Raw genomic sequence first — 21,652 nt, 5'->3', positions numbered from 1 at the left:
CCACAGGGATCGGGGAGGGACAGACCAGGAACAACAGGAGTAAAGCAGAAAACAAAAACTTGGGTATAGAAGCAGGAAATAGAACACCCATGCACAGGCAGCAGCAGGGTTAGGATGGTGATCCTGCAAGGTTGGCTGAGGTATCAGGTAGAATGAGGAGAGAGCCATATCATTAAAGCCCAGAGAGAAGGTAGTCAAGTGCCAAATGTTGCAAAGGTCAACAAAAAGGGAAGTGGGATGGATTCTTTTGGGAAATTACCCACTGCTTTTAATAACTCTGAACTTCTGCCTGAAACAAAGCCCTATCTTTGTAACAGCAATATTCTGCCAAATAACTTTTGAGTCCAAAAACTTTTAAGTTAGATGTCACTAAAATGTCAATGGGAAGGCTTAAGGGGGAACTTGGGCTGTCTTAAAGGAAACCAGGGATTCCTGTAACACATTACCTACAAAGCTGTGTAAAAGAAGCCTTCAGAAAGATGCATGACTTGGAAAGAAAATGGGCCAGTCGTATCTTTGAAGAGGAGGGCTTAACTAATGGGTCAGACTACGTGTTCTCCTGGTGTCTATGCAATGTGTTAGAGATGAGGCAGCTAGGTGGTGCAATAGATGAAACACTGAGCCTGGAATCAGGAAGACCCAAGTTCAAATCCAATCTCAGATATTTACTAGCTGTGTGATCTTGGACAAGTCTACTTAACCTGTTTGCCTCAGTTTCTTCATCTGTAATACAGGTAAAATAATAGCATCTACCTCCCAGGATAGTGGATAAAATGAAATAATTGTGAAGTGCTTAGCACAACGCCTGGCACGCCAAGGAAAGCCTATAGAATGGCGCACTCCCCCCTTTCTGCCACAGAGGACTTTGGAATATTGCACCACAACCTCCCCACTGCAGAGGGCTTCTAAGACATGGACAATAGACATAATTTTGAGACCTCAATCCGAATTGCTGGAGGGAGTTCATATCACATTGATGAGATGACAGACCCATCAGAGTAAAGTTGGTCACACAGATAGAATATAACTACAAGAAAAACTCAACCTGATAAGACCGTAGGATAATAATAGGCAAACAGCATGATATGAAGAATAACATTTTGAAAATTATGATGTCCCTTCCCTCTCACCAAGAATTTAGACACAATGCTAATTTGAAAAATATAAAACTTTAATAAAGGCTACATCTCTTAATTACAATAATTATCGTACCAAGTAATTTTCCTTAAATGAAACTCTTTATAATGCATAATTTACAGTGTAAGTAGAACAAAACACCATGGCAAAAGTCATGAGTATAAGACTTGTAATAAAAAGGCATAAAATATATTTATACATAAACCCCTTTCAAAAAACAAGGGAAAGTTGAGCCCTCAATACAGGGCGATACACGGTATAACCCACCATGCAGGCACAGGTACTGTACTGATTCCATTTCAAACACTAGAGATAGTGTATTAATAATCTTTCACCATACAATATATACAAACTTACAGTACAAGGTAGTAATGACATACAGAATGCACACATTAACTTAACACGAAAAACCCAAACATCAAAATGACAGACTCTTGGGGAAGGAAGTGCTGCTTCTGGGTTTGCGTCCACCCTTTTTATCTGGGGGCTGCAGGGGCAACATGGATGAAAGAACCATTTCAAAATTTCGGTGCAGTTTCCTCTGAGGTCTATAGTGGTGTTGGGGGATGGGAGTAGGGGAGTACAGGAGAGGAATGAGGACAGAAAGGGAAGAAGTGAAGACTTCAAACTACAAAGTCTGAATCTTCCCCTGGACCCGAAGGTCTTAAAGACACTGCACTTTTAATAAAGGGCATGCTAAAATCATCTCCTACATGAGCTAGTTACATGGCATGCGCTTATTTTATCCTGTATATGATTGGGTCCTCTGGATGGGGCGGGGGAGGCAGAAAGGACACAGAATCTCATGGGAAAGATCACTCAGACCATCCAACTAAGGAGTCAGGCACTGACCATACTAGGGATCTCAGCTGTATGATCCTCACAGCACCCATGCTACACAAATTCTCCAAATCAAATAGTGTTCTTGTGTCATAGTGATAATGCATCATATTTAAACATTAAGATCTTTATCACAAGTTAGAGCAGCATAGATTTTTTCTTAATTCACCAATTTTTATGTGTATTTATAGTACAGGCAAAGGAATAGGGACTAAACCTGTGATTTCATTGGTATAGGGAAGTCCCAAAAGAGGAACTTCCTCTACCAAAGCAGGTTGACACCTTCTCTGCAGCTATAAGTCTTAGAAGGCTGCCTGGGACACTGAAAGACCAAGTGACATCCTGGCTGTGTGACCTCAGGCAAATGTCAATCAGGACTTCAACCCAAGTTCACCTGACTTGGAGGCCAGCTCTCCACTCTACCATAGGACACCATTAAAACAATCTAACTTCACTTGGAGAATACTGGGCAAAGCATTAATTCCTTTTAAACGATAAGACATGGTTAATTCACTCCTAGCTAAACTCCTACATTTGAATGGAACAATTAAAGTTCCTCTTTCCCCTCTCCACTGTTAAAGCAGCATATCCATTAACTGGATGTAAAAGGAAATACCAGGATCAATAAATATCAGTAAGGATTCCTGTTCAGGGAAGCTATACAGTTTTTCTTAGTTTATGGATTTAGATCTCTAGGAAGTGATATGTAAGGAAGTCTCTCAAAAATGATTGGCATCTTCAGTAGCCAAGAGTGGCCATCTTCTTAATAAATAGTTCAGGGCTTTTTCTTATTTCCGTACCCAGTGAATAATGACGGCTGACTCGCCAAGTCTTCCTAGAGTTCTTTGTTCTTCATTGATTCAATTTTCCTTCAAAATATCTTTCTTCGTCATTTCCAAGACAGGTATCGTTTAGCTTTGTTTCAACAGTTCTTAGGAAACAGAGGCAAAAAAGTTGTTTCCACTGCCACCCACCACCACCAAAATAAAAATTAATCAATCCTTTCTACTTTCCCCAGAATCCTTCCTTCGTACATTGGGAGTATCGTATCATCTTCCCAAATTTCTTCAAAAACAGCCCCACAGTCAAACTCATCACTTGCTTTTTTGAAATAATACCTGAAAAGAAAAACAAAAACCATAAGAGCATTCAATGAAAGGGCATTTTGGGGATTCACAGCATTATAGGATTTAGAGCAGGACAGGCCTTTGGAGAATGTCTAATCCAACTTCCTCATTTCACACATGCGGACACTAAAGCCCTAGAGACTTTAAGTCTGGGATTCTCAACTTTTACAGACCTCTCTCTCTGGGAGTGTAGTGAACACTATGGTTTACTTCTCAAAAGAATTTTACTTAAAACTCATAATTGAAGAAAATGCTAAGTTTCAGTTAGAGGTTAGTGAAAATAAAGATGTCATTTTCCCCCATCCAATTTCATAGATAGCTTGAAAACTTAATGCTATGTTAAACATCCCTGAGTTAAGTGACTTACCAAAGGTTATATAGCTAGTAAAGTGGCAGAGCCAGGATCTGAGCCCAGGTCTTCCGTTCCAAATCTATTACTCTTTCTATAATAACCCTCAATCAAGCCAGCACTTATTAAGTGCCTACTATGAGGCAAGAGCTATCCTAAGTACTGGAGATTAAAGGGGGAAAAAAAGTCACACAATCCTTGCCCTGGAGTTAACATTCTAATAGGGGTAATTACATGGCAATATACAGACGTAGAAGAAATACAGATGAAGAACACACAGTAACACTAGAGAGGAAGACACTAGAAGCTGGCTGGACCATGAAAGAGGTCATGCAGAACAAGGTAATAGGGCTGAATCTTGAATGAAACCTGAGATTCTAAGAAATAGAACACATTTCAGGCATGGGGGACAGTCAGTACAAAGGCAGAGAGACATGTGGAGGGCCATCTGTGATAATTAGTCTGATATAGCTGGACCATAGGGTATATAGAGGTAGTAATGTATAAATCTGCAAAAGTAGGAGGGGAGCAGTTTGTGAAGAACTTTGAATGATGGTTTATAGTTTATTCTAAAGGAGAGAGGGAATCCACTAGAATTTACTGAATAGGTACTAAGTAGCTTACTCTGTGTCAGATCTGCTTTTTAGGAAAATCATTTTGTAAGCTGGGGTAGAGAATGGAAAAGAGTGGGGAGAAACTAGAGAATTAGGTAGATCAGTTAGCAAGCTATTCCAACAGTCCAGACAAGAGGTGAGGGTCTGAAACAGGGTGGTCTGCGTAAATATAAAGATGGGGCCACAGGCTAGTTATGTTATGGAGACAAAAATGACAAGATTTGGTAACTGATTGGGTCAAAGATGACACTAAGGTTATATTGGAAGTATATTGGTTACCCCTCCACAGTGATAGAGAAGACTGGAAGAAGGGGCAGCTTGAAGGGAAAGATCATGTATTCTCTTTTGGACATGATGAGTTTGAGATGCCTTCAAAATATCCAGTTTGAAACGTCAAGTAGGCAGGATTTGAGTTCAAATGAAACAAGAATATATGTTATAGATCTTGAATTTATTTGCATAGATAATTATACCCATGGGAACTGATTAGGTCGCAAAGTAAGAACAAAGAAACAAGACTCAAAAGAGTTTTGGGGAATATCCATAGTTAGGGGACTTCTGTAGATGAGCCAGCAAAGGAAATTGAGAAGAATCAGACACACAGGAGAAAAGGAAGAGAGTGGTGTCACAAAAACTCATTAGAAAGAGTGTCTAAGAGGAGAGAGTGATCAATAGTGCCAAGTGTTGCCAAGGGATCATGAAAGATGAGAACTAAAAAAACAGAGGCCATTAGGTTTGGCCATTAAGAGATCACTGGTAACTTTCAAGGGAAGCAATTTCAGTAGAGTGGTGAGGATGGAAGCCACTGATGAGGGTACAGAAGAGAGTAAGAAGAAGGGAAGCTAGTGTCACATGATACTGATGACTTCTTCTAGGAGGCTGGCTGAGAAAGGGAAGAGAGAGGATAATAGCTAGTGGAGATGGTAGGATCTGGTAAGGGTTTTTTAAGGATAGAAAATAATCTGGACATATCTGTAGGCAGCAGGACAGGAAACCTTAGAAAGGAGGAAAATAATGAACACTAGAAGGAGGGGAGATTTACAATGAGGGCTATGAGTAGGATAAGATGGGAGGTGATAGGTTCAGTATACACAAACTACTTCCAGACTTCCCCTCCTACTGTTGAGGGCACCACTATCATTCCAGTATAATAGCAGTGTCACTCTTGACTCTGCCCTGTCACCAAGTAGATTCCAGTGTCTGGGCTTGGTGAGGAGTCACCTCTTTATCAGACTGGAACAAAGGAGAGATGGTATATAAAAAGGTTGCAAAATAAGAAGGGGGAAAATATGAAGGCTCACAGCAAATGGTCTGTATTTTCATCATAAAGTGTGAAGTGAGATCCTCAGTGGAGAGACCAGAGACAATATGTAATATTATATGTGGGTAGTGAGACTCAATTAGGAAGGAGTAAAAGACCGGTCTTGCTTCCCTGAAGGTCCAGTTCAGATTAGATAACAAATTTGCAGAGAATCTAGTCCACTCACATGACTTCTACCATTGCCATTCAGCAATAGCAGTAAAAGAGATGGATGACAGGTATAATTCAGGATTCCCATTTGGGAGGTTGTTAACGTTGACAGGACTAAAGAGCAATGCATGAGAATAGAGAGTGGTGTAGAGCTGAATTGTTGCACCAAAGGGAGACTGGAAAGGGAAGAAAGTCTTGCCAAAACAAGAGAGATAGTGTGGAAAGTGCTGAGAGCCGGAGGAAATAGAGATCACAGTGAAGGCAAAGAATAGGTTTTGGGAAGAGTAAAGCATAAAGGATGACAGGATATTATGATCAGGTGAAGGCATTTAAGAGTTCTTGATCATGGAAAAGGAATCCCATGCAAAGGCAAGATCCACAACACAATAATCCCTCTGCGTGAGGGAGAGTGATGGAAAAGGTCATAGGCATTTAATAATCCCATAAAATGGGAGATGTCAGTATTAGGGAAAATCAACACATATGCTAAAGACAAGTACTGAGGTAGGGAGGAGACTGACTTAGGCATGAGAAAGCTGAATGACAGATTTGGATAGTATGAACCTTAAAGTAGAAGATGATGTTGAGTGTCTACAGCAGCAGCAAAAGAGTCAGGAAGTGGCAATGGGAGATAAAGGTGTAACCTGACTCCCATTTTAGGGGGAGTTGATGAGAAAACAAGGAGACAGTATATGAGGATATAAGAGAAATTACAACTAGTACTGGGGACAGATGATCAAGGATACGGGGTAGTCAGAAGCCTGGTCTCAGTAGGTACGAGAAGATGGAAGAAAAAGGAGACAAAAAGTTCTAAAATGAAAGGAAGTTTATTATGGGGGAGAGGATTGCACACAGGGCAGGGTGGAGATTCCAGAAGTCGCTCAAGAAGATCAAGAACGGGTGTCCCAATAGAGGGGTAGGGTTATGGGTGGGGATGGGTATGAAAGAGCTCTCTCAATGACCTCAACACTTCACATGTGTTTAATTATCATTTATATGCTGATGACTCCCAGATCTATCTTTCTAATCCTAGATTCCCTTCTGAGAGACTGAGCTCCAGTCCCATATCACCAATTGCCTACTGGACACTAAATTACATGGCCCACAGACATCTCAAACTCAGCATATGTAAAACTTAACTTACTATTTTTTCCCCAAAACTACCCTTCTTCTAGACCTTCCTATTTTTGTCGAGGGTGTTATTGCTGTTCGGTCATTTTTCAATTGGGTCCGACTCTTCATGAAGCCGTTTGGGGTTTCTCTGGCAAAAAAGCTGGAGTGGTTTGTCATTTCCTTCTCCAGCTCATTTTACAGATGAGGAAACTGAGGCAAACAGGGTTAAGTAACCTGCCCAGGGTCATACAGCTAATACATATCTGGGGTCAAATCTGAACTCGGAAAGATGAATCTTCCTGACTTCAGGCCCAGGACTCTGTCCACTGCATCATCTAGCTGCCCTAGACTACCACCATCTTTTTAATCAATTTTGAAACTTTTGTGTTATACACAACTCCTCATTCTACTGACCCCACAGCCTGTCAAATCTTATCATCTTTTCCCCACACTATATGTAGTATACAACCCCTTCTCTGTACTTTCATAGCCACCCCCCACCCCAAGTCTAAGCCCTCATCTCCTCTCAGTTGGACTATTGCAACAGCCTTCTAACTAGTCACCCTGCCAAGGTCTCTCACCTCTCCAATCTAGCCTTTGCACATCTGCCAAATGCATTTTCTTAAAGTACAGATCTAAAAATGGCCTCACAAGCAGCACCCCTCTCATCTCCATTCTACTATCTGTCCTTTACTACCTCCTTTTTCCATCATTCAGAATCCTGTTTCCTTTGAGACTCAGCTCTTATTCCACTCTCCACAAGCCCTTTCCAGACACATAAGCTTTCTATTTACAATTACTTTAAATAAATTTTGTGAGGGTATATATGTGTATATGTGTGTGTATGTATGTACATATGTATATATCACATCCATTTCAAAATCTTTTCCTTCAAAGGATCTAGTTACTGTGACTTTGAGTTAAAAGGATATTGTGGAAATCACTGCTTGGGAGAAAAAAAAAGAATTTTCCTTTCACAGCTGGAGAGAAGACAGAGAGAAAGAACTTGAAAAGATCTCTCTTGATGGAATTATCTTAACCTATGGGTGAACTGAAAAGTGGAATTATGTTTCTAGAAATAAAAAGTCACTGGCAGTTACAGTAATGGTTAAGTGACTCTGGCTGTGATCTTTCTCAAAGCTAAATTATGGCAAATATTTATGCTTTGTGTTATTATTGATTATATTATTAATAAATTATATAGCTGAACATTTCAATAACAACTTAATCCTGGGAGGTTAGGGGCATTCATGTAAAGAGAGAAATAAGAAACTTCTTTTGTTTATTAAATAACATTGAATAAACCGGGATGGGAGCCTTGAGCTGATTAACCAGAAAATATCAAACATGGCCCTTGAATTATCCTAGAACTAAGAATGATGGCAGCAAACATGATAACAAGGCAAAGAACAAAATGAGGGGTGACCAACAAGTGACCGAGCAGACTCCGATAATCTTGTATGTATATATACACACACACACACACACACAGAGGTTTGTGCCTGGCTAGACTATAAGCACCTTGAGAGCAGAAACAATTTTCACTCTTTATTTCCAGTACCTAGCTTAGAGCCTGGCACACACAGAAGGAGCTCAGTGCTTGATGGATGAACCATAAAGCTAACAGCCAAGATGGGAAGTGTGTGAAGGGAGTGATGGAGGAATGATGAGATTTTGTCTCACTGCGACAAAATGTCTTCCTTAAAACAATACATTAGTATGTGCATGTGTATGTCCTTCAGCCAACAGTCAACCTATGATGATGACCACAGATGAAGCAAGAGCACTAAGAAACAGAACGTGAACAATATAGAAAGAGAAGGAATGAAATTCCATTATTTAAAATGCATGTGCAAACTCAAGAGTTAGCAGCAAAATCTGCCTAAAACGTTGTTTTTAAGAGGAAAACAATTCCTAAAATTAAGTCACTTGACACAGATTTTTAAAATAGAATTTAAAGATTCTTATCAATACTATGAGCCCCAGCTAGGAGGGTGTCCTAAAAGGGATATAATCAGAAGCATCTTTAGCTGTTCTATAAAAAGTTTGAGTCAAAATGATAGGGTCATGGTTTTCACACTGGAAGGGACCTTAGAGGTCATATCATTCAACTCCCTATTTTACAGATGAGGAACCTCAGACCCAGTGTGTGACTTGTCCAGTGTCACATGTAGCAGAGTGGTAGAGCTGGGATTTGAACCTAGACCCTCTAACTTCAAATCCAATGTTTTTCCCAGTGTACCATATTGCCTCTTGAGATCTAATACTAGAAGTTCTGGCACTAAGTTGCAGGGTCACATCCTTTCTCTAGGGCCTTTTCAGTTTTCTCATCTATAAAATGAGGAGGTTAGACTGACTCATCTCTAAGGTTCCTTAAAGAAACATTATGTGAAGATTCCTATTATTAGCCTGGTTGCATGTACAGAAATTTTGTTTACTCTCCTTGAATGCCATTTCCAGCAGTCACATGAAGGTAAGTACTCCAATCACGATAAACAGTAGATGTTAGGCAGTAACATACTCCCTTTACTTAGGGTTGCGCAGACAATGGAGCCATTACATATATAGCCACCTTCCTTTTCCCCTAGCAGTGCCTCACTCTTCCCCAAGTATCAAACTCTAAAGGACCCTTCTATTATGCTGAATTAGGCTATTTAACTCCTTGATTAAAGGTTCCTTTTATCCCATTCTACCATTCTTCCTTCTAAGGCTGTTTAATTGCATATGAGCAAATGACTAGCCTCTGGTAGAAGGGATAACATTTACAGCAACAACTCTTCTCCCAGCTACCCACTCCCCACTCTCCCAAAGAAACCAAAGTGAGTGCACTTTGCCATCTGATCACTGGCAAAGGAGACCCTCAAATAGATTAAAAGCTGCTCTTTGTGCTCTGTAATTTTCAACCAACAAAGACCACTGACAGGTTAAAGGTCACGATACTCTAGGGGAGGGAGGGAGAAAAGAGCTGTCCCCCCCCCCCAATAATCCATTGTCTTGAGGTTTGTGGTTTTTTTTTTTAAAGAATGAATTTTCCCTAAGTTACAGTTAAGATTTCCGCGCACCCCCCCCCCTTTAATAAAGGCAAGCCAAATGCTTTCAAGGGAGATAAGGCCGAGTAAAGAGAAACAGCTGCATTTAGTCAAGGTACTTGTTTTTAGCATTTCCAGCTGAATTAGAGCATCAACACAGCACTACTCCATGAAAACATTTCACATAGGAGAACTCAAGAGTCCTTGGGGTAACCCAAGAGAGTAGACAGTGAACAAGTGGGGTGGTGTGCCTGGCAGAGAGGTGGGGGCATCAAAGGGGCATCAACAACAGCTTCAGATGAAACCAATGTGTGGAGTTGTTATAAGGCAGGGTTGTTTTTTTCTTCTAATTTAGGGAACTACACTTGGAACCAAGACGGGGGCTAACAATATGGATGCAAAAAAAAAAACCATCAAGAGGATCACTGTACCATTAAAAAACAGCGACGTTCAGAAAACAACAGGGACAAATACGACAGCTTTGAAACGAATGTGTCAAGTTTATTATATTCTTTTAAAATGCAAGCCCGATAGTTTTGAAACGAAAGTGTTAAATTTATTATATTCTTTTTTTAAAAGGCAAGCTGTATGTAATAGGGATTTGTGGTTTCATGTACAAAGCTCTCTGTACTTCTGTGTAGGTAGAACTGCTCAAGTCTGATGTTTTTCAAGTACAGAACAACAAAAAAAGCTTTTTTAAAAAAATAATACAAACAGGGGTGATCAAGTCACTGTTCCTCCCTTTTAAATAGAGGGGTAAGTCCTCTTTCACCAGTGGCCCTCCACCCATCTCCAAATCTCATTGGTGTTTACAAATCTGGTCAGAAACTCTGCATCTCTGAGAAAATATGCTACGATCTTTTCCATAACTGCCACCTCATCTTGGAGAGGAGAGAAAGGCAGCAACATCCTCCCCCTCCAACAACTTCAAACATGTTGCCTGCCCTCATTTTCTTGCAGAAACGGGCTTTTTCCACCGAAACATGTTTTATGTGGCAAACTTTGTTTTTTTCTAACATCTGGCACCAATATCATCTGGCAAGTCTGGAGTTACTGTTCCGTTTTTGAACTCCTGCCATGATGAGATTACGCAACAGGGCCCAGGTTCCCCCTCACTCCACACTCTCCCCCGCCCCTCGTCCTAGTCCTCGTAAGTTTCTGGTATTTGCTGTTTTCTGGTTTCCAGTACTTAATATAGTGTTTTCAAAGGGTTGGCGTGAGGTGTTGGGGGGGATTGTCCACAATTCCCTACCCACCCCCACCCCACCCCCACCCAACCCAAAGAAGGAACTGGATAAATGACTTTGGAACTGGGAAGTAGAGATAAGACAGATTGGAAGGGCCTGGGTTACAGCCTGATCCAATCAATAACGAATTTGAGAGTCAACCGTTTGTGCAAGTCTTTGTGCATTAAATGAAAGGCAAAGGCTTCAAAGACATGCTTATTAAGTGTGCCTTAAAAAGAAATCAATGCCAGATGTGACCAAAGCTGCTGGGTTAGTTTTTCCTCCAGTCCCTGCTTGCTCCTCGGAACTCAATGGCCCCTTTCCCCCTGAAGTTCACCTGCAGTTTCACTCAAAGTCCAGCCAAAAGTCAAAGCTTAAGATCAAAATGAATCCCTGGAGGTGCACACATTTGTGTAATTAGTTTCACCTCATGTCTGTTCAAGATAAAAAAAGGAGGGGGGAGATACATTCTAAAATCCTTTTTATAACTGTTTGGTATTGTCTCCACCTACGTGTAAAAGGGGAGACATCTGAGCCTAGAAACATTTTGCTTAATAATAACTTACATGTTTCTCCTACCTCCAAAAAGAAACAAGTTTTAGAAAATTCTCTGGAGTTTCTTGGGAATTTTTCTATGGAATCCTGTAAAGAATAAACTGCACCAGCTTCTCTGAAAGTCTGGCACATGGCAGCTAATAAAAATAAAGTCTCCCATGATTTCAGTGCCTCTGTCCATCTTTGGCCAGTAGGGGCCTATCCCCAAAGTCAGCCCATGCCCAGAGGCTCTGAGGGAGGTGGGGTGGGATGGGAGAAGGGTCTCTTTTTCACCACAGGCAGACACGGCTAAAACCCTGCTGCCAAGATGCATGATGAAGCTATAAGTTGGAAAGGAACCAGCACTTTGCCAAAAGAGGATGACTTCTTCAAGGCACAAATTGTTATCCTGCTAATCATCCAGTTAGTCAAGACTAAAAGGAATGCCTTACAATGAAAACAAATCAAGGGGGAAGGAGAAGTCACAACTCCTATATGAGTTATGGATTATTTTAGAAGTTGTGGGAAAAATGTTCATTCACATTGGTTGGGGTCTGTGAGTGCCACCATAACATTAATGGAAGGCAACCAAAGTCTACTATGTGGAAGTCAAAATAATCATGGGCTTGGGCCTACAGGAATGGGAAAGATGGACTTGTCCAAAACTCTTTAACTGCCTATAAGTACACAAGAGCACCTTCCTGAAGTGACTCTGACCTTCTGAGTAAAGGAAAAGTGTAGAAATAGTTCTACGGGAGTATCAGACAAAAAGCTTGGTCTGCAGGTATGGTAATTTCAACAATTTCCTGAGTAATGGCCTCAGTCCATTTTTCCTTTGGAGTCGGAAGGGTAACCTATCCTCTTCCTCTCTCCCAAGCCTACTACATTTTCCCTTCTATCAAAGAATATAAATTCCTAGACTCCAAATGGCCTTATGGTAGGATTGAATATTATAGTTTCCCCAGAAGAGAAGGGAATGACAAAATAAAGAGTTCCACATTTGGAGTCAAAGGTCCTGACTCTGCCACTCCCTATTTGAATAAGTTACTTAACTTTACTAGGCCTCATTTTTTTCATCTATAAAATGAGATTGAAGAAGAGTCCTTAAGACCCTTTTCCAGCCTTAAATCTATGCTCCTAGGATCCCTACCCATATAGGAGAAAGGGTAAATGAGGCTCAAGCAACCCCATTAACCACAAAAGTTTACCGACACCCTTCCCTACTTCTAGTGAGTTATTTCTCCTAGAGACAGGGGTAAAGAAGGAGAGGAAGAAAGGAGAAGGAAACCTAAACAACTCCACAAAATTTGACAACCCACTATCCTCAGAAAACATTTTAAAGTTTATCTCCCCCCACTTCCACCCTCCTCCTTCTACCCCTCGTGGGTAGAGTCAGGCTGAGGAAGATTTCTCATGACTGTCTCTTAGATCTAAGCAAACAAACCCTGAAGAAGAAAGAAGCCACAAGATTCTTACCTATAATTTCCCTTTTTGCTGAGCTGCTCTTTAAAGTGGCCAAGTGTCAGACTCTGCGCCTTCAACATCCTCCTGTATGGAATTTCTTCTCCACAGAAAAAATAAGTGACGACCAGTTCACTGGCCTGAAGAGAGTGAACACTTGCCAGTTTCTTTGGCTCTCTGTGACTGAAATAAAATGAGGTGCAACAGGTTGGGGGAAACTAAACAAATTCAGAAGAAAAGGGGAGGGGTGGGAAGGTATCCTTGGCAGAGACAGACTGAGGGCTAGAGCTCTGAGTGTGAAGGGACTCTTGGAAGCACAATGTGTCAGGGATGCCCCAGCTCAGAAACGAACCCATATATATATCTCTCTCTGGGGTCAAGAGATTGCTTCCAACAGAGGACTGCTATTGTTTCTGTGATCCATTCTTTGATTCACAGCTTCTTTAGGACAGGCATTCTTGTCCTTTTTTGCATTGTGGTCCCCATTTGACAGAATGTTTTTATATGGGAATACAATCATCAAAATATTTTTTTAAAAAAGACCCTGACTTAAGAACCCCTGCTTTAGTGTTGTCTTGCTACCATCTAAGTGTCAATATTTTCTTTAAATGCTCCTTATCGATTATTTTTCTTCTATTGTTGTGTTGACTATTTCTGCAATTTTGTATCTATTTAGTCTGTAGAACATGGTCAATGTTTTCTACCAGATCACTTGTGGAAGCAAGTTTGGGATACACAGGGGAAGGGTGATTTTTTTTTTTTTGATTCCTTAAATTGCATGAGTCTTCCTCCGATCTCTTCTCATGAGAAAGAGCAAGTTAAAATAAACTGAATGGTCAGAGATGTTCTCTCCAAGGACGACTAGATATGGCCAGGGAATTGAGAAACCACTGTGAGTGCAAGGAATGCCATGCTGCCATGCCCAGTGATACTTCTGAAGAGACACATATGCTCAGAATGTTAGGAGGTCAGAGGATGAGGGAAATCTGAAAGACTATATTACTGTGGACTAAATTTTTTTGAGTAGCCTCTGGAAAAAAAAATGCTAAGAAAACTGCTCTTCTTAAGGTCAATCAATTAAAAATGAAAGGATCTAGTCAGGTAACCTAGTCAGGACTTTAAACATTACTCATTGCTGAAAAGGCTAAGGAAGAAAACTTTAATTATTTTGATGACTTGAGATCACTGTTCTTGTTAAAAGAAACATCCTGTAATTAGACTACTCTCAATATTCTTTGTCCACTTTGCAAGAAAGTGAACTTAAAAGAAGAGGGAAGATTTGGGAAAAGGTTTTGTTCCCTGAGCAAAAGCTTAAAAAGCTTGCCTTTTCAAGGTATAATGGCTGTACATCACCTTTCACTAGCTAACCCTTTTGTGCAAGAAGAGGCAATATGTGCACTCTTCTAGCTCTCGAGTAGCTACCTTACACACTTACCTTTTTGGCAATTTTCCACGTAAGTGTGAATTTCTCCTGCTTCCCAAGTACCTGTTATCTCCAAGCTAAACCCACCTGCTACCCACCTCTATTGGTTTGTATCTTGCAAATACAAATCAAACAATCAGAAATGATAAAGCCTGACTGAGTATAATTTCTGGCTCAGCTTGGGAATCGATGCCTGTTTCCCTACTTCCTCCCATGAATGTATAGTATAGGCAAAAATGTGTGTGACAAGTCAAACTTTAGCTATGAATCAAGAAATCCATGACATGAAAAATAGAGATGGATTTAGAACTATGCACTCACTCTTCTGGGGCCAGGCCGGGATTGCAGAAGGAGGCACCTCCCACATGACCAATCGTAGAGTGGTTTTTATCCTTCTGTAGACTTGATGGACAGCACCTAGGAGACACACCCAGAGATGCACAATTCATCACATTCTTGTCACATTTTACAATCAGAAAAGTGTAGTAGGGCAGTTAGGTGGCACAGTGGCTAGAGCCCTGAACCTGGAGTAAGGAAGACCTGAGTTCAAATTCAGCCCCAAACACGTGCTTACAAGTCATTTAGTATCTACCTCAGTTTCCTTAACTAGTAAATGGGGATGATAATAATAGTACCTAACTCCTAAGGAGTGCTGCAAAATATCAAAGAAGATAATATTTATAAAATGCTTAGCACAAGTCCTAGAATATAGTAGGTGCTTAATAAATGCTTCTTTCCCTTCCCTTTCCTTCTTACTCTAAATGCACTCCAAATCAGAAAATAACACAAGAATTTGCAGATGTACTTTTGTCTACCAGATACACAGACAGAACCAACTTACTACAGGATCATAGCTCTAAAGGGACTTTTTAAGGGTCATCTAATTCAACTCCCTCATTTTGTTTTTTCACAGATGAGGAAACAGAGGCCTACGGTCACACAGGTCATAAATGCCAGGATATAAGGCTAAAATTCTTTTGGGAACCACAATAAGGCCTTGGTGTTACCGCGTGCTAGGAAGTTTGGGGAGAAAAAAAAAGCACCCATACATTTTCATTAAGAGGAGTCAGAACAGACCTCCAGCCAGTTAATATGTGATCGGCTGATATGGTGGTGGAATTAGTAAGTGCCAGATTCAGAGTCAATGAAGTCCCAGGTTCAAATCCTGCCTCAGATACTTGCTAACTGTATGACCCTGGGCAAGTTATTTAACTTCTCGCAGTCTTAGTTTCTCCATCTGTAAAATGGGGATGATGAAAACAATAGTACTTATCTCCTAAGGTTATTGTGAGGATAAAATGCAGGTAAAGTTGCTTCCAAACTTTAAAGTGCCATATAAATGCTAGCTGCTTTTAAAAGGTAACAGAATGGTCTTATTGGCCAGGTGAATGTTCACTTGCTCAATCTCATTTAACCTGTCCTTAGAATCCTGGGGTAGGAAAACCTCCTAAGTGCTAATCCCCACCTTTGGGAAAGCTTCAACTAACTTGTTCTGTTTGCTGACTACTTATAAGAAACTGGTTAAAACTTGGTGAGCAGTAGACTTGACAATTAACCAACACTTGACAACTAACCAACACTTTCCGTGCAGGTTGGGAAAAGGCTCTATTCCTGACTGTCAGAGACGAAATTCAGTCATGGCTCAGAATGGTGTAGAAAGTGAGGGTAGGACTTGGGAGTCGGCAAAGGTGACTACTAGCCAAGTGACCTTGGGCAAGTCACGTAACTTTTCTTAGCTTTAGTTTCTCCATCTGTAAAATAGGAATTATAACAGTACCTACTCACTTCACAGGGTTGTGAGGATCACATGAGGGAAACCATGCTGAAACCCTTAAAGGATTCTATAAATGTTAGATTATCATGGGACACCACTCCACTGGAAGTATGGTGGAGGTTGGCCTGGATTGGGGGTTGGAAGTCCTAGGTTTGAATCCCGCTGTGGGCACTTAACAGCATGTGCCTGGCACATCACTCAACCTCTGTTATGCTGAGTTTCCTCACCGGTAAAATGGGAATAACACAGATTAACCAAGTAAGATCGTGTATTAAGTGTTTTGATTAGAGTGCAATAAAAATGAGATTGGGCAAAGGGTCCAATGGCAGCAAAGCCAACCTATCCAATTAATTGTCTTTTTCCACTTACCGTTGCTTTTGGGGTTTGGACACTTCAGCCAACCTACGACAAGCCTCCTCCAGCTGAGCAAGGGTGTTAGGGGGACCCAGGGGAGTCATGCTAGAGTCTTGTGTGAAGGGATGGGTATGTGGCATGGTGCGGGAGTGCCCAATGCTACTCCCCCACAGATGGGGGCGGGTGGCTCGATCACCAATGGCTCCTCGGGCTGACTCCAAAGGATAGGCTTTTTTTGGATTCTGGGCACTGAGAAGAAAACAGAAAAACCAAAAAATTAGTTTTAAAACACTGTAAAATATTACTTCAAGAGAAATTGCTCTTCTGGGGGGAGAGGGAAAGGAGGGAGAGAAGGAGAAGAGAAAAACGAAAAGGGGAATGGGAGGGAGGACAACCTGCCATAGTCCACTTTAACTTATAATATTAAGGTGGCAGGAGGAAACAATTCCACTTGTTTTCAGCTTACTGTATACATTATCTAGTCCTGTAATACCTCTGTAATGGCCATCTGAACTGTGCCCAGCTGAGGTGTTTACCTATGAGGCTTGTGCTTGCTCTGTCTTTCACTCTCCAACATCCACTGCCAGACATTCTGTGATCTGTCCCCCTCATTCCCAGGTAGTTGCAGTAGCCCTGTTCCAACGGGGACTCCTTCCTTGGCTGACAAGGCCAAGCATGGTTCTGTCACCTTCCCACTCCGCTTTGATAGCGTATTACCTCGGCTGCTGGAAAAAAACCAAGGAGAAGCAAACCCCCACCCACAAAGATACAGTTAAACTCTCGGATTCTTGGAGTTTGTCAATTGCAAACTAGAAGGTTGGGAAGGTAGAGGGGTGAAGGGATTGTTAAGTGGTTGATACTCATGCATCTGGGCCCATCATAATTCTCTCCAGGGCAGCTAAAATCTGTGATACTTTTGATAAATTTCAGACTCTCACTAGGGCTCTGGCTTGCAGGACAGTCCCAAAAGGAGAATCCATGGCATGCCTGCCACTTACCTAAACTGCTCCACTGGTGCCAGTTCTGGTCCCTTGGAGTGACTCTTGCATTTTGAGCACAAATAATAATCTGTGCCCCCAATGCAGAAGCATTGCACCTTCTGAGCTGCCTCCACTTCAATCTGCTCCTTGGTTTTAGGGATGGTGTGGTGGTGGATGTAGTGGTGGTATACATGTTTAGTCATCTGCTTTGTAACAAAGCCTTTGCCAAGTGCGCAGAGAGTTGAGGCAATTGCTGGGGGCGGCAGCCGACCACCAGGTTGGAGCAGGGGGTGATAGTGGTGATGGTGGTCAGGGGAGTGGGACCGGGGACTGTGCCGCCCCATGCCCGGGGACTGGCAGCCAGGAGTCTTCAGCACCCTTGAAAGGTGGTCATCTAAGATAGCTTGGGGGTCTTCTTCATAGCTGCCAGATGGTAAGAGGGAAAGTGGGTGCTGTGCTGCTACCTCCCGAGTGCTGATTGACAACTCTGACCCCTCCTTTTCTTCATCCTAGAAGTTATAATAAGAGGTAAAAAGAAATACAGTTAGCCAGGGAATGTGTAAGGGTAAATGGCAGGGAGAGAGTTAGAGACTAAAGAAACCCATTTAAATGCCCTTTCTAATACACTCAGTCTTGGAGTAGTTAATATAACTCAGCAAGAATAAACCCCAGAGGATCTTCCACACCTAGAAAAGGAAACTCATTCCCTAGGAAGAACTGATTTGGCTACACCCATCTCCCACCCCAATTTCCCATCATTCCTTTTGCCCCACGGAAGGCAGTGGGGGGGTGGGAGGGAGACTAGGAGTAGGAAGAATGAGTGAAAAGAAAGAAGGTGGATAGCATCTGCATGCATGCGCACCACCTATACATGTGTACACACGCACACACACACAATGTGTGAGTGCAGAACTAGCATGGGAGAAGCTAACTAAGCCTCATACCTCCTTGATTTGCTGCAGTCTCTCCTCCAAATTGTCCAAACTTTCTTGTTCTTTCTTTAGCTTCTCCAGCCGGGAGATCAACTCAGCGGCAAAAATGGCTGGTTCTATGGGTGTCATCTCCTTAGGCAGGCGGTGGGTTCTCTACAAAATACCAAGAAGGAAGGGACAAGCCATGTTTAACAGGCAGGGCAAGCGGTGGCAGCGGCTTCGCCAGAGCTACCCTGGCCCCACTACACCCGTCGCATCTCCATGTTTGGATGAAAAGACGATCGCAATGAGGCACAGACTGCTTGGGATTTTTATGAGCCAGTGCTGTGGCCTCATGGAGAGCCATCGTCCCCACCAGCGTTTGCCTTCGGCAGGAGCAGTTGGTCGCACTCTGAGAAGCCCTGCTTGTTCTCTCTGTAGTACAACCAGCCCATCAGTAGCCACTCTGAAGTAGAAAATCTTCAAAGACTGTTGTCAAACATCAAAAAAAAAAAAAAAAAGCCCACTGAGGTGGGGAGGGGAGAAACCAACTCAAAGAATAAAAAGTTGAATCTAAACAGAAAGAGTTGGAAATTAAAAAAAATAAGATTGGGAAGGGGGGAAAAAAGGAGTCAAACTGCTCCAGATCAGAGAAGAAGTGGTAATTTATTTCCTGACCGCACACTGGGCGGTAGTGTTGAGGTAGTGTTGTCTCAACAGTGTCCTAGATCTCTGTCTTTTTTCCACCCCCCACCCCCCCTACCATCTCTTTGTACAGAAAATGAAGAAAGCTGCTGCAGGCTGGTAGCAGAACACTGCTGAGTCTGGCTGCCTGAAGCTGATCTGTCAAGGGAAAAGGGAACATCTCCAAATCAAGTACAGAATATAAAAAGGCAACAAGGATGCTTGCCAAAAGAAGCAAGCACGGAGAACACCCACTACCACAGAGTTCTCTAGCCACTTCCTATTATCCCTCCTCCCCCTCACCCCTAGCCCCCCACCCTCCTTACCCTCTCCTCCTAATTTCTCCCTCTCTCTTTTGAAGAGGAAAGCCAAGCTGCCAAGGCCAGCATTCTCCCCACCAGACGAGACAGGCCTCGCTACGGCAACCACTTAGCTGGAGAAATGATGTGAGGGGAGAAAAAGGCCACTCTGTTGGAAATTGTCATTCTTACACAAGCTGGCTCTATTCAGCCCCTGATCAAAGCACTGCCTTATGGAGAAAGTCGATTTGCACACCCCAGGACAAAATAATCTAATTTACAAGCTTGGGCTATAGAACTTTTCTTTATATAAACACACATACACACACACACACACACACACACACACACACACACACACACATACACACACACACACCCCAAGCCAAAATATCATCTGTAATTTTTTTTTTTTGTTTTTTTGGCAGGGGGAAATCAAGAGAAGATGCTTGTATAGACAACTAGGCTTCAAAAAAAAAAAAGTCTTGGTATGTTCATTTAAAGACAAGATAAGTTTGTACCCAACTTTGTAAACAGCTTTCATAGTGCACCAACTGCACACAAGGGCTCTGTGGAATTAGCAATTCACTGTGTTAATTTTCTAAAAGCAATATAACTTGAACTCACTGGAATCTCTGAAGCTAACAGGAAGAATCTGTAAACAGAGACATTTGCTATAAATTGAGAACTTTCTTTCTCTCTGATTAAATGCCTTCCTTGCCAACCCTAAAATCTCAGGGCAACAAAATGCAAAATGTAAGGAAGAGGACTAGATAAGCCTTGGAAATAAACAGATAACCCGGAAGTTTTGTCCAGCTATGACCTTCTCCCTCCCACCCCCCAATAAAGCAAGTAGCTTCCATGAAGACATGCTCCTGGGGATGCTGGGGAGTCCTCACCAAGCATTCAAAGTCAGGTTTCCCCAGACACTACATCTACTCTGCATAAGGACTCTAACCTCATCCCACAAATGAGCTAGTTCATGCCCCCGGGGGAAGGTAGGAAAAGTTTATCAAGGGAATATGAAGAATATTTGCTAACTCCATTATCCTACTGAAATTAATCTCTATTTTGTTCCTTATGTACTTATTACGAAGAAGTCCAGAATTTATTTCCTTTCCTACTGGACAAGGGATATAGGAAGACTTACTGAAAAAGCTAAGGGGTGGGGGGGAAGAGTACAGCACTGAAAGGCTGTGAACCCCTACACTAAACAGGCTACTTACTGGTCATGTCCATCACCAGCCTCATCCTTTAACCCATCCCCTCCCCAATGTTTCTGCTTGCAGAAAGGCAGCTTGCTTCTGGTTGTGTGAAAGAATGAGACATTATCATGTAAAAAATGATTCTTGAGGTTTTGGTAGAACTGCACGCTCCTGGAATGGTTACATTTTTGTCTTTTTAATCTCCAGAGTTTAGCACAGTGCCTGGCACATTGTAGGCACTTAATGCTTCATTGTTTGATGGAGCATTTCCCAGGCCTGCAGCTTTGGTACTAGCACTTAAAAAAAAACCTACCCTTCCACATGCACTCCCCCTTGCCCCCCAAGTAAACACACAAACACACAAGAAGCCTAGACTGTAACCAATTTAACTCCTCATATCCTCAGCCTGGGTAGATCTCAAAGCAGAAGGCCTTTCCACCCACTCCTTTCACACAAAGCTCAGCCAGTACATGGCTGATATGGCTATTTCTTTTTCCTCCAATCTAGTACTCACCGGGAAATGAGGTAGAGAAACTTGGCCATTGGCCTTCACACTACGATGCATTTCTCTCTGTAGCTGTTTCTTGCTTCCCATTCTGTAAGGAGGGATTCCATCTCTGGAAAATCAGGCAAATACAAATGTTCAGGGTTAAACCGGGGGCAGTTCAACAAATCAGAATCCAAAATGCCAAAATTACACATCTCAACTACACCATGATGCTTCTAATTGATGGAGCCAAAGTCCACACCAAAATTAAGAGCTGTCATCTTTGGAGAACCCCAAACTGATTTCACCAGATACTAAATCCTATAACAGGGAGAGACTTCCTGAGGTCTACTCACTCATCTGCCCCCTTGCTTTAGGCCCAGATTACATTTGACCGTCCCAGACAGATGATTAATTTTTCCTAACGTTTCAAAAAGTCCCTACAATTGCTTCCATGATTCCATAATGAACAATCACAACCAATTCTTTCCTCTAACACTGTGAGATAAACTCTCTTAAATAGCACTTGAAAAGAAATACGATGGTACTAACAGACTTACTTTGAACTTAATCATCAAACTCCATATCATTTCTAAATTCCCCCCTCTTGTGAATCACTTGAGTAATTTCCCTT

At 41.9% G+C, this 21,652-nt stretch overlaps 1 protein-coding gene across 4 annotated transcripts in view; it reads right to left on the bottom strand.

Annotated features, from left to right (window-relative positions):
- Positions 1-1,150: 1,150 nt before the first annotated feature.
- AXIN2 (axin 2) overlaps positions 1,151-21,652 on the bottom strand; it is a 44,150-nt gene continuing 23,648 nt past the window's right edge. For 3 of the 4 annotated variants that reach the window (XM_072645488.1, XM_072645487.1, XM_072645489.1), the window contains 8 exons: positions 21,046-21,148; positions 18,377-18,517; positions 17,451-17,941; positions 16,989-17,177; positions 16,468-16,701; positions 14,646-14,741; positions 12,917-13,084; positions 1,151-3,095 (listed from right to left, as the gene is read on the bottom strand). In XM_072645488.1, coding sequence (XP_072501589.1) covers positions 2,969-3,095; positions 12,917-13,084; positions 14,646-14,741; positions 16,468-16,701; positions 16,989-17,177; positions 17,451-17,941; positions 18,377-18,517; positions 21,046-21,148 — 1,549 coding nt within the window. In that variant the 3' untranslated portion in view covers positions 1,151-2,968. The remainder of the gene's footprint in view (positions 3,096-12,916; positions 13,085-14,645; positions 14,742-16,467; positions 16,702-16,988; positions 17,178-17,450; positions 17,942-18,376; positions 18,518-21,045; positions 21,149-21,652) is intronic. The other variant, XM_072645490.1, reaches the window with a different exon arrangement.

Source organism: Notamacropus eugenii, chromosome 2 (genome assembly GCF_028372415.1).
Source record: "Notamacropus eugenii isolate mMacEug1 chromosome 2, mMacEug1.pri_v2, whole genome shotgun sequence".
Taxonomy (NCBI): domain Eukaryota; kingdom Metazoa; phylum Chordata; class Mammalia; order Diprotodontia; family Macropodidae; genus Notamacropus; species Notamacropus eugenii.
The sequence above is the reverse complement of the archived record's forward strand: the minus strand, read 5'-3'. Positions and strand labels throughout refer to the sequence as shown.